General features: G+C 50.0%; 2 protein-coding genes across 2 annotated transcripts; one reads left to right on the forward strand and one right to left on the reverse strand.

Annotated features, from left to right (window-relative positions):
* Positions 1–268: 268 nt before the first annotated feature.
* LOC102536256 (interferon lambda-1-like) lies at positions 269–844 on the forward strand. Its single transcript, XM_006206664.3, has one exon. It carries the CDS (start codon positions 269–271, stop codon positions 842–844), a length of 576 nt encoding a protein of 191 aa, XP_006206726.1.
* A 2,402-nt stretch (positions 845–3,246) lies between these two features.
* SPATA2 (spermatogenesis associated 2) lies at positions 3,247–13,536 on the reverse strand. The gene is made up of 3 exons (XM_015241261.3): positions 13,382–13,536; positions 7,559–8,006; positions 3,247–6,629 (listed from the first exon to the last, which is right to left on the reverse strand). The coding sequence occupies exons 2-3, from the start codon at positions 7,892–7,894 to the stop codon at positions 5,403–5,405; spliced, it is 1,563 nt and encodes a 520-aa protein (XP_015096747.1). The 5' UTR covers positions 7,895–8,006; positions 13,382–13,536; the 3' UTR covers positions 3,247–5,402.
* Positions 13,537–13,556: the final 20 nt, after the last annotated feature.

Genomic DNA, 13,556 nt, shown 5'->3' on the forward strand with positions numbered 1-13,556 from the left:
GGGGTCCTCAACTGGAGATTCTTCAGGCACAGGGGACTTCTCGGAAAGAAAGTTCTCTCCTGTGGCTGGATTTCAGTTTCTTTTTCCTTCCTGGCACAGGTCCAGGCTCACCTGGATCAGCGACTGACCCCGCCCACTCAGCCTTTGCCGGCGAGGTGGAATTTCCATTTCCACTTGCCTTTTCACTTTACACACATCAGCTGGGATTGCCCGGTGAGCCCAGCTAAAAGCAGAGCCATGGAGCCAGAGAAGCAATTGGGATTTAGCCATGGCTGCACCTTGGGTCCTGGTATTGTTGACCGCGATGCTGGCCTTGGCCAGAGCAGGCCCTGTCCCCACTTCCAAGCCCACCATGACTGGGAAGGGCTGCCACATGGGCTGGTTCCAACCTCTGTCGCCACGGGAGCTGGAGGGCTTCAGGAAAGCCAAGGATGCCTTGGAAGAATCGCTCTTGCTGAAGAACTGGAGCTGCAGCTCGCGCCTCTTCCCCAGGACCAGGGACCTGACGCAGCTGCAGGTGTGGGAGCGCCCTGTGGCCTTGGAGGCTGAGCTAGACCTGACGCTGAGGGTCCTGGGGGCTGCGGCGGACTCGTCCCTGGGGGTCGTCCTGGACCAGCCGCTTCGCACGCTGCGCCACATCCACTCCAAGCTCCAGGCTTGTGTCCCAGCTCAGCCCACAGCAGGACCCAGGCCCTCGGGCCGCCTCCACCACTGGCTGCACCGGCTGCAGGAGGCCACAAAGAAGGAGTCCCAACGCTGCCTTGAGGCCTCAGTCACGTTCAACCTCTTCCGCCTCCTTGTAAGGGACCTGAGAAGTGTTGCCAGTGGAGACCTGCCCACCTGAGAACCTGGACCCTCACCCCGCCTGGGCCCGGACCTTATTTATGCACTAAGCCCCAGCCCTGCCTTAACTTATTTCCTCTCACCCCTTATTTATGGAACTGCAGCCCTGACTCATACCCATAAGAAAGTTTTATTTTTTGACTTTTGTACAAAATGTGTAAATAAACATTAAGGAATTGGGGAAAAAGAAGAACCAACTACCAATTTTCAGGAGGCTGAGAGAACAGAGGAACAGGTTAAACAACAGCAAGGACTGCAATCAGCAAAACAGACTCTGGCAAGCTCTAAAGGACGAACAGTCTGACGTCTTCAACAAACACAGTTCAAGGGGGAAAAAAGAGAAAAAGAAAAACGGGGCCCCTGTACTCTATAGACACAGCCTTTAGGGTAAAGGTGATTTAAAGATCTATCCACCAACTGCAATGTGGAGGCCTTATTTGGGCCCTGATGCAGACAGTTTTAAAACTATGGATTTATAAGACAGCTGGATGTGGGAACATTGACTGGATATTTGTTGCTATTAAGGAATTGCTATAAAAATGTAGATGTGATATCGTTTTGAAAGTCCTTGTCTTACAAGATAGACATACCGAAATATCCACAAATGAAACAGATGTCTGGAATTTGCTGCAGAGTAAGTTAGGAGTGGGGAGAGTGGATGGACAAGTAGAGAAAAAATCAGTTTGGCCAGAAGTTAACTGTGGAACTGCTGAAGCTGGGTTCTGTGTACACAAGGGGGTCATTATACTGTCTCGTTTCTTTTGTAAATAAAAAGTTTTCTAAACTGAGAAAATGGAAAAAATGTGGTTTAAGCAAGATGATAGTTTATTTCTCTCATATAAAACTGAAGGTAGGTGAGGCAGGCCTTTCCAGCCACTGCCCCACCCTCATCTTCATTTGGCCTCCTCAGGTCTCACATGGCTTATCCATTCCAGCCAGCACAGCCAGGGTAGGAAGGACAAGCTCCTTTCTTTGAAGGACATGTCTTAGAAGACACATACAGCACTTTTCTATCCCAAGGAGCAGACATAGCCAATATGACCATGCCTGGCTGCAGGAGAGGCTGGGAAAGGCAGTCCTTATTCTGCATGGCCATGTCTAATATTCAGGGTTGCTATTAGCAAGGGAGAAAGGGTGCGTGGAGATCGGAGTTCCACTGGCAGTGTCTGCCACAGCTCTCATCCCTCTGAGCTTGGTAATCACGTGTGTAGGGTACCACAGATCGGTGCTCAGAGCTGGCAGCAAGGCTAATGTTGTACAGCTGGTGGGCCTGACAATGTTTAAATATGCTTGTCATTTACATACACAAATTAAGCAACCTGCTCTAAGTCTCTGCTCCGCTTTGGATACACGAGTCAGCGTCTGGCTTTCTTTGCTCTTCCAGGCTGGGTGTTCATCTCTAGGAAGCTGCTGTCCCTGGCAGCCAGGATGGCCGTGCCATTTCCTATGCTGTCACTAAAACCAAACCCAGCACCTGGACCTTCGTCTGGCCCAAGGCCTGGATATTTGTTTAGCCAGTGCACGAGATGGAGAAAACTGTCCAGTCTCTTCCCTCTTCCCCCAACCCAGCAGAGTGGTCAGCACGGTGAGCACAGACACCTGCCAGTGCATCAAGACAGGATGTCCCGAACCACAGCTGCTCTTGTATCACCCTTAAAATTTTTGCCATATATTTTGCTTTTAAGTCAACTCTACTTATTTATTGAAATACGGTTGACTTACAATGTTATATTAATTTAAGGAACCCCCATTTTTAAGACAACCTTAAATTGATTTTTAAAGAAATCTCCTGTCATTGCTGTAGATGGAAGAGCAGTGTGGCCTCCCCTTGAAGAAGGTAACTGAAAACCTAGCTAAGATTTTACCAAAGGCTCTAAGCCTGACGCCTGCTTTCTCTTTGTTAGAGACAAGCTAGCATTAAACTAACCAGGATCCTCCTTGAGGAATTTAAATGAATTGAAAAAATTTTAAATGGAATTAATCTTTTTCACAAGGTCCTTCAATGTTATTTAATGCCTGTCAGTCACCACCAATAATCATGTCTCCTGGGGTTGGCAGTCCCACTCCTGGGAAACATGGCTGAACACCTCTGTACACCTCAGTTTCCCCATCTTACAGATGGAAATCTTAACAGGATTTACGTTATCTTACAGCAGGGTTGAAACCATTATATGAAATCATGAATGTAAAGTCTCAGCATATGAAGTGCCTGGCTCACAGTATAAGCACTCAAATGCTGGCTATTAATATTTGTCAGTTTCATGGAGAAAATGTGAGTCCTGTCACTAAGGAACTAAATTTGGCTTGAGCATAAAAATAAATAAATACATAAACAACCAAGAACCCAAGTAACCCAAACTTCAAAGCAGCAGGGGGGGGGACACAGAACCCCAAACACTTCACTTAACAATGGAAGACACTTTATTATTATTTTTTAAATCATCTCTCAACATTTCAATTCTTGGTAGAAATCAAATGCAAACATCTGCATTTTTAAATGAACATATATTTAAGTATCTCAATCACAGCAACCTCACACAATAAGATACAAACCAAGAAGGAACATGGTCATAGCATTTCCTTTTCCAGTCCACGAACACAGTACTTCCGTGATGATACACATACTGGACTTTCTCTCCTAGGACAAATTAGTTACTCCTGCTTTTGTCTGCTGTGTAAGTTACGTGGCATCACGGTTGGTTAAAAGAGTTAGTGTAGTGCTAGAGCGATCTGAAAGTGGAAAACTAGAAAACTCAGGACTGGGACAAGCATTGACACTTCTGAAATGTGAAAAGGAAGAACATCAAAGGTGAATGCCCCAGAATGGGCTGGTCTTAGTAACAAAGTTGGTTGAAATTCAGCTTTATCTATACATTGAATATCTATATGTGATCTACTAGATATATTTAAAAAAAAAGAGCCAAAGAAGATTTTGAAAACCTTAAAATCACTTAACTGAGTTGGAAGAACATCAGCAAATTCACAGTGGCCTCAGGATTCAGCCAGATTTAAATTTGCTCAAGAGCTGAATACCTCCTTCTACCAGAAAACCCATTGCATGTAAATTCCGGTAACATTCTGTACATCACAAACACTTATGGCTAAAATATATTATTAGTTCACAGGAAGCGATTTTATTTTCAAATTCTTGCCCCAACTCCGCTCTGCACCCCCAAAAGGAAAATCCGGGGCAGGTAATTCACAGGAGGAGTTTAAGGGGCCTTCAGGTTTGGAAGCGCTGAGGCTCGGCTGAGAATATCCAGAGACATGTGTCTGATGGGCACACAACGGCTACTGCCCACTTTTAGTGCAAAAAGGTTGCAAATGTTGCAGAGGAGTCCTGGAAACCGGCGAAGAGACGATGACTGAGATGGAGGGGTGGTGGGAATCCCAAATGATTTTCCTTCTGAAACGAGACTCAAGAAGTCTGGAGTGCAAGGTTCATGCTCAGCAAGTGGCAAAGACCAGGCTGCAGATCCACAGGGTGAGGTTCCTGAATGGTCAGTAGGTTGTCACAGTCTGCAGGTGCACGGAGCTCTCGGCCCAGACTAACCCCCTAAGTGCGCACTGGAGGTAGGTGTTTAGAGATTTATTGTAGGGAAGACAGTGGCTCTCCACCAACTCAGGGACATCTCTCGGTTCCTCCTCTGCCCCCACACCCTCTGCTCTACCCTCGGGCTGTGGTGAGTGGAGGATACGACGGGGAAGGGCATGAGCCCCTCCCTTGGAAGACTAAAGAACCCAGGGCATTTTATAAATAGCTACATCATTAATGTTTTAACCACTTTGAAACACACGGCAAGTCGAATATTTATTTAAAAATAAATCTCAAAAATATCTATTTACAGTACAGTAAGAGGGGCATGTGCAAACAACAGAAATGGGGGATGTCAGTCCCGCTGTAGAAGGTCCACGCTTCAAAGCGCTGGAGCAAAGTTCGCAAACTTCACGGCTGAACTGAGCTGTGGTGGCAACAGGATGACATTAAACAAATCCTGGACTCAGTTCACCTTTGACATCTAGAGAGCAGAGAAGTCAGGCAGGGGGTGCAAGCGGGGATCCTCGTGTTAGGGAAGGGGTGGCTGAGGGATGAGCCAGTGGACGAGGCCCAGTGTGGCAGGAGGGCTCATTTCACAAGCCAACAGGCCTCGAGCTCGCCGCTCCAGGTGGGCATTTGGAGGGGACCTGGAGGGCCCTTCCCAGTCCAAGTTGGCTTTGTCATGGGAGTGTATGGGCAAGAGTCCCAGAGACAGAAATCTTCCTTAAAATACAAAAACAATGAAACAGAACAAGCAGTGGAGAGATTAGCAAAAATGAATCTGAACGGAAGTGCCACCCTCTCCCTTGCCAGGCGACACAGCAGCTATCAGATGAAACATATGAAACATCTGAGTCGCTAAGGGGACTCCCATGTGGTGCAGTCGGCCCCGTGATCTCCCCACAACTACATGGTCAAGTGTAGGTCTCTGCTTCTGAGATCAATGCATTAACACGTCTTCCCCGTGAAACCAGAAAGCTTAGTGGTGTAGCCCTTGTAGCAGGGAGGTGCGAGGTCGAGTCTATCTGTACACGAGATGGGAGAACTGGGTGGACTTGTAGTTCAGCTGGTTGTTGGGCATGAACTTGTGCAGTTCACTCTTTTTGCAGCAGGGGTCATAATGGTAGGCGCTGAGGCAGGTGTCGCAGGAGACTTTCGAACACTGGGTGCAGGTGTTGGTGGCACCTGGACGGTTACAGAAGCCACAGCGGGAGGCGACTGTGCTGGAGGGCTTGGATTTCGAGTGGAGGTGCAGCGGCCGGTCGAGGCCCTGCGTCTGGCCTGCGTACTTCTCCCGCAGAGATGATCCATGGGCCAGGCTGTCATGGGCAGAGGCCTTGCTGGGGAAGGTGCTGGGCTTGGAGGCCGGGGAGCAGGCGAGCAGGCTGTCACAGCGCTGGCAGAGGGAGGAGCTGCAGGACAGACCGCAGTTTTGGCACTTGGAGAGGGCGGACTCTTTGGCGGGGGGCGAGCGCTTGTGGTAGAGGGGGTGGGCGTCGTTTCTGACCACCCAGACATCTGGCCGCAGGGCGTCCTGCCTCCGGTATGTGGCCCTCGGTTCCGAGTCTGTGTACAGATCCACATCATCCTGAGTGGAGAAGTACGTGCCACGCAGCAAGCCAAGGCCATTGTTGGGAGAGGGGGGTGGCAGGTCATCTGGGCTGCTGTGTGGGGAGCTGGACATGGTCAAGAGCGAGGGAGATGGGCGGATGATCTCGTCCTTGAGGTCATCCCCCAAGTCTGCTGCCACAGGCTCCTTCCGCAGGCTCAGTGAGGCCTTCAGGGGAGGCTTCCGGCTCTCCCAGTAGCTGTCGTAGGTGTCCACAGACCTAGAAGGCTTGGTCACTCGGGGCTTGTAGTAGTCCTTGGCTGCCCGTTCACTGGCCGACTTCTGGAGCACCACGCGGGCCATGGAGGCCGTCAGATGCTCCCGGCCCTCGGCCCGCCGCCGCAGGGCGTCCGAGCAGCCACGCACGTCCTCTGCACTGCTCCTGCGCTCGCTCACCACGTCCAGCTCAGAGTAGCCCTTGTCCTTGACTTGGGAGTGGATTTCCAGCATCTGCTCACACTCTACCTTGGCCAGAAAGAGTTCAAAGGAGACCATCTTCACCTGGAGGGTTTCCACCAGCTCTCTGAGCTTGTATGCAGCCCCTAGCTCAGGCACATAGCCCATGTAATTCAGGATGGCTCGAATGTCCTCTTCCTGCAATGTCGACTTGACATAATAAACAAAGGGACCTGTGTAGGTCTAGAAGGAAGGGGGGTACAAAAAGACAGGTGGGTTTTTCTCTCTGAGACACACAACGAAGCCTGCATCAGAGGGCAGTCCATCATGACTGAACTGGACCACAGGGAGCAGGAAGGGAAGGGGATGATCTCGACAGCATCTCCCTACGGAAGGCGGAGGGTAATGCTTATCAACGGCTCAGTGCACGCGGCAAGGGAAACGACACATTGCTCCTTCCTTCAGCGTAGGGAACAAAGCCACTGGCTTTCTATATGGGGGGCAGCAGCTCTGCTCCGTGAGGAACAGGGCACACATGGGTAAGCAAAGGGGATCAGATGAGAGGTGGAAGGCCCCATGAATGATGAGAATATTCTTTTCTGGCATTTCTACAAAGGTGTGAAGAATATGTTAGATGTAAAAGCCTGACTTGGTGGAAACACTCCTGAGTCTCCCCTGCCTCCAGAATGATTCAGAACCCTTTTTAATTCATCTTCCCCCCTCCTCTCTCTTTCTCCTCTTGCCTGGGCACCTGCACAGCCTCCTAATGGTCTCCACACCTGACTCTTGCCCCTCCCCAGACAATCCCCCACAACAGCCAGGAGGATTCTTTTCCAATGTCACCCTGATCCTGGCACTGCCTGACTCCCAGCCGCCTTGGAGTAAATTCCTGCCCTCTGCCCTGGGCTTCAATGTCCTTCAGAAGCGGCTATTCCCACCTTCCCAACCTCACAGTTTCAGGGTTGGGGACCCAGTTAAGAGATGACACAAGGCCAAGAGGCCAGGTGGGGAGCCACAGGGGTAATTCCGGTTTTTCTCTCAAAAGAAGCGGGGAATCCGGGAGGGTCTGCGGGCAAAGGACAGATATAATCAGGCTGGCACAAACCCTCTCAAGATGGACTGGAAGGGGCAAGAAGGGAGACCAATGTGGAGGGCCCATCCCTAAACCTTACCTTGATGCTTCTGAATTCCTTCTTCCACGGGTAGAGGAAGAGGTTGACGCCCACCGTTTCGAGCATGCTGAAGGCGCAGTGCAGAGCCCGCAGGCTGGAGGAGCTCAGCGAGCTCAGGGAGCGCTCCACTACCTCATAGAACTGGATCAGCCGGAATCGATAAAGGGGATCCACCTTGTGCAGGCTGAGCAGGGTCGAGGCTGCCACCCGCAGGGACTCATCACTGCCAGGCTGCTGCTTGCTGGGGGTGGTGTCCACTTTGCCCTCATGGAACTGCACGTACTTCCGAAATAAGTCATCCTTATATTTTGTATCCATTGAACTGGGCTTTCCCATCCAATCTGGTCCAGGGACGGGGGCTACCTTATCTCCTCCATGGCTCCTGGGCTAGAGGCAGGGACATCACTAAAAGCACTGACATGTCACCTGCCTGGCCCAGTGAAATACTCTGGAAGCGGAAGAACAAGAAACACATCATTCCTCGAAGTGGTCCTCATACCAGCTTTTGGCTGCTGAGGCCAAGCAGAAAACAACTGGCCTGATCGACACTGGGCACCACCAGCCCTGGTCCCTTTCTGCTCATTCAACATGTTAACTGACTACATACACCATGCAAAGTTGGAGTGGAAATAGGACAGATAAGGTCCTTGACTTTGTTGAGCTCACAAATGAAAAATATGATTAGAGGCACCTAACCTGGTTTTGTGGGGATGGGAGAGGTTTAAAAAAGACCCTGAGAAAGTGATGGTCAGACCCAAAGGATGAGGCATCGGCAGGGAGAAAGGCCCTGAGCTAACACTAGCAGCACTTACTATGTGCCGGGTACTTACATGTACTAACTCATTCTGTCTTCTTAAACAACTCCAGGAGACAGGTAGTACTGTATCCCCACTTTACAGATGTGAACACTGAGGCATAGAGATGTTAAGAAATTTGCCCAAAGTTACAGGACTATTAAGAAACAGAGCTGAGATCAGAGACCAGGCAGGCTGGCTACAAAGTCCATGCCCTTAACCACCACACCCTGCTTTCCTGAGACTGGAAGGAACTTGGCATGTGAACAGAAAGAAAGCTAGTGCGGCTGAAGCAGAGAGAGGAGAGGGTAACAGGAGATGAAGCCGCCGGCATAAGCAGGATCTTGACCCCAAAGTCTCAAAGAATTGTACATTTCACTCAAAGAACCACATGAAGCCCCTGAAGATTTCAAAGCAAGGGGGAGAGGGACATGATCATCTCTGCAATTTTAAAGAGACCACTCCAGCTGCTGACCCCTGGAGAGTGCTTTTATTCACCTTTGTTTTTCACAGGCTCCTGTTGGGAGAGGATAGAACATTCTGAGCTGGGACACACAGGATTTATAAACGCTTGCTGTCTCCTTGGCCACTTGCTAATAGAACATGTACAGATCTATCAATATTCTTGGTACCACAACTCTGGGAGCAAATCTGGATTCATCAAGGGCTATGCCAGGGCCAGGGGAGGCAACACAGCACGGGGGCTACAGATTCCGAAGCTGGACTGCATGGGTGTGAACCCTGGATCTGCTTCCATGGGTTACTTGAGCAAATTACTCAACCTGGGCCTCGGTTTTCTCATCTGAAAAAGGGGGTTAACGATAGTACTTATAGTCCATAGTTGGTGGAAGGATTACAAGCAGTCAGTATAGAAAGCTCTTCAGAGTGCCAGCTCCAAGTAAGCCCTTGATACACATGAGCAGACATTTCTGGTGTATGAAGACGCTATACTCCCCAAGATGCCAAGCATCCTCAAGGAGGTAAGATCAGAGTAAGGCAAATATCTCTGACTGGGGGTTGGATGCACACTTTCACACTCACCTGTCCTGCCTTTCCTGGCCACAAGCTCCATGCAGCAGTTGTGACCGAATGACTCAGTAAGGTAATCCAAGCACAGTGCCAGGGCATGGCAGGTGCTTCATAAATGTCCACTGTCTGAGAGAAGGAGGGTCCTGCTGGCTGTGGGAGATGGTGAGGGACCGAGAAAGCTGCAGCAGGATGGGATGGATCTGCTGTAGAGTCCTTTAGCAGATATTTGTTCAGCTCAGGAAGTCCTAAAGGCCTACGTGCTTGGCCACTATCCGGAAGTCAATAAAATCACCCAAGTCTCAAGGAGCCACTCCTCTGGCTTCTCTATAGTTTTTGGGAGACACTCGGGGGTCTTAACCAAGGGGTGAAGGAAGGGTAATACACGCAGGAGAATTAGGGACACAGAGAGGCCACCTTCTCCCACTGATTGCCCTGCCAAGAAAGCCCAAGGTTTCAGGAACAAATAGAACAAATAAACCTGAGGAACACACAAGACAAACAAATCCATTTAGGATCAAATTCTACTTTCTGACCAAGGTCAAAGGCTCTCTGTGGTCCTCAGGGCAGTCTTTCCCTTCCCTCTAAGGTCCACCCACATGGACCCTTCTGTCTGCTCCTCAAACGCACCAAGCTCATTGCTGTCTCAGGATCTTTGCACATGTTGTTCCTCCTGGTAATTCTGATTCTTCTCACGGCTGGCTCTCATCATTCAGGCCTCGGCTCAAATGTCATCCCTCTGAGGCCCTCCCTGACAAGCCTGGCTCAGTAAATCCCACCTGCCCCAGCCCTCATTATCCCATTATCCTGGGGTAATCACCATTTGAAATTATCAATTTTATTCATTTATTAGCTTCCTCTTTGTCTCCCCCCAGTACCCAGTAAAATCCCCAAAGGCAAGAACCATGTCTGTTTTGTTCACCATGATGCCTAATGCAGAGTCTGGCACATAGTAGGTGTTTCATAAAACAGGTGAAACAAATGATGCAAAGCATTGAACATTCATGATGCTTTAGTTTCTCTTTTGCTCTCCCCGGAATTCGGGGAGAACAGCTGGAGCGAGAAGGAACCAACCTGGTGTTAAGCAGATCAAGGTTAGTAAAAATTGGGCCTTATGACTTGAAACCTGTGTTCCTCCCACCATTCCCATGATTCCTGAGCTCAACAAGTATTTACGCAGCAGCTACCATGTGCCAGGCCCTAGACTGGGTGCAGTGGGGAAAATTATTGCCTAGTATCAAAGTATGTTCGTTCTCTTAAAAAATAAAACTGTATTGCAACCTGAGAGAAGACACAGCTGTCCTTGCTAACAAAAGCCCATATGCATTTACCATTTTTATTTATCTAAAAGAAGCTTCCATCCAGCCTCTGGCCCCAGGGGCTGCTTTTCAGTGCATCTGAGAACAATTTAAACAGAGGGACATCAAGCCTCCTAAACGCTGCTATGATTTTTCTCCAAGGAAGTCAGACTTAAGCCCAGAGAGACTGATTTTTTTTTTTTTTTAAAGTCAGCCACCCTCAAGCTCAGCGTCTGCTGCTCTGTAATCACACCATAGTCCACACCCTTGTGTGTGGCTAGCAAACAATAAACAAGAGAAAAGGATCCAAATAACCCAGCTGGTATTCAAAGTCCTAAAGTCAAGGATAGGAAACCCACCTAAGAAGAATCTTGAACCCACCTGGGTAGGTGAGGAAACAGGTGGAAAAAAAATGACCGTGAACAGATAATTAAGGAAAGGAGAGAAAAAAAAACTAATAACGACTGAGGTCCTCCTATGTGGTAAGCATCAAGCTTTCCACTTTCACCGCTTCGTCCAGTTTAATCACTGCAACAATTCTATGAGGAAACAAACCAACACTCAGCCACTAAACAACCTGCCCAACAGAGCCTGAAAGGATCAGAGCTGGAATTTGAACCTGGGTTGGCCGGCCCTGAAGCCTGTGCTTCTTCTCATTTATCTCGCTCACTTACTGTTACCGTTAGCACCATTCACTGAGGAATTAGTACATAAGGGCCCTCTTCTAAGTGCTCCACGAAAATCAATGAAATCCACACCACAATCCCAATGTTAATGAAGAAAAAACCTGAGGCTCAGAGTGGCCAAGCCATTCGCCCTAAGTTGCAAGGCTAGGAAGAAAAGGCTCTGAGATCTGAACCTGGTCCTGATGCCAAAACCCTGACTCAAGCTCTGAGCTGCACTGCTTTTAGGCAAATCTGTCCCGCTGCTGGACAGCTCTTGAAAGGGCTGGGCTAAGTTAGAATGCCCCATGGCAGGGCGAGCAGAGTTGAGTTCCAGAAATTCACGCAGTAGCAAAATTCACATCTTCTCACACTGAACAGGGCTGGAAGAGTCATAAATCTCTTTATGATGTAAGCTCAAGGGCCAAGAAGAGAGGCTGGCCAGAGACCGGCCAGTGGTAAAGCAGCTGACATCATCCCTCCTGAATTCATTTTCTGAGAATACAGGCTGCATTGTAGCCGGCCATAGCTGGTGTCTCTTCTGAGCATAGAGCTAGCAATTTATTCCTAGCACTCTGCAAGAACAACAAAAAACACTCTCTGCAAAAAACAGCATGGTTACAGGAGACTAAGACAGCACAGTGACAGAAGCCGTTAATTTCTCCAAGCAACCCAAGGATTGGAACGCCAAGACATGCCAGTCTGGCGGACAAAAAAAAAAAAAGGCACTCTGAACATCCTTCCAGAGTCAGGCGGGTGCCTAGAGCCAACAGGCCTGGTCAGCACTTCCTGCACCTACAATCTGGGCCCCCTTTGAAAAGCAAGTCAATGAAGAGAGAGATACTGCAGTCCGGGAAGTGATGGCTTTTTAATTATTATTATTATTTTTAACACCTCAAAAAAAAAGCTGTATCTGTTTAAAACCCCACGGAACAAAACTGAAATGATTCTGGGTAGCAAAGCATGAAGCTTGGCTTTACCTCAGCTGGCCCATTCAAGCAGAAACATTCCCCAAGCAGCATTTGAAGGCGCCCCCTCCCTGCACAGGCAGAAGCTATTTTGGGCCCAGCATTGCCCCAGTCCACAGGTTTACAGATTCCTGGTCTAGCTTCAGGCGGCTCAGAGTTCCCTCAGCCTCCAAACAGCAGCAAGGAGAGCGCAGTTCAACCCCTCCACCTCTGCATCCACTCCTTTGCAATCATTCCAAACCCAAGGCCCCTGAGACACATCCCAGGCAATCTGTGAAACGCCAGAGGGTCCCCACACCCCAACCTGATTACACAGAAATTGAGCGAGAGCTTCCAAACCTCTGAAAATATCCTTATTGGTGCTGAAATTGGGCTTCCCTTGCGGCAGCTGCCACTCTCAGAGGGGATCTAAAGGAAGCAAGTTCTCCTCCCTGCAGGGAACAGAAGCTGGCGGCTGCTACTCCCAGCTGGTAATTCCTAGAGCCCCTGAGGGCCACATCAGTTGTGAAAAACACCCGTCCCAAACTCGGGCCCTCCCTACGGGTCTGTAAATGAATTAACAGCAGCTTTCGTCTATTGGATACCTGTTGTATGCCAAAGACCGTGCTTCACATGCATTATCTCATCCTCACCATGGTTTCGAGCAGGTAGGTTCACTCCCCATCTAACTAATTAGGCAACTGAAGCTCAGATGAAGTGACTTGTCCAAGGTCACATAGTGAGTACAAACCCCGGTCTGCCGCCAGAGCCTAGGCTGGGGACCACTGCGCGGCATCTGCCTCACGGTGGAATCGGGTGTCCTGCTGTGTTAATTGCCGAAGAGAGGGTGTTCCTCCTGAGCTGCCCTGAGCTACCCATGGCCAGTCCCAAGAGTCTGCGAGGCAGCCTTTGGGAAACTGGGTATCCTGAGGACAAGCTAGGCCCCCGGGGCGCTGAAAAGGCGGGCCAGCCAGTCGCCCGCCCCGGCCGCTAGGCCACCCCTCTTTCGGGCCGGCCAAGCCTCGCCGAACCCGGCGCCCCCTCCACCCGGGGAAGCCCCGGAGGCCGTTTCCGCCCGCGGCCGCCCTGGACTCACCCCGGCAGTGCCACCGAGGACGCCTCGGCCAAGGGGAGCAAGAAGAAGCCGCGGCCGCCGCCGGAGCCGGGCCGGGCTGGGCTCCCGCCGCTCCGGCCGGCTGCAGGGGACCGAGACCAGTAACCCGGGGCCGCAGCGACCCGGAAACACTCGGCCAGGAAGTGACGTACCTCAG

Source organism: Vicugna pacos, chromosome 19 (genome assembly GCF_048564905.1).
Source record: "Vicugna pacos chromosome 19, VicPac4, whole genome shotgun sequence".
Lineage (NCBI taxonomy): Eukaryota > Metazoa > Chordata > Mammalia > Artiodactyla > Camelidae > Vicugna > Vicugna pacos.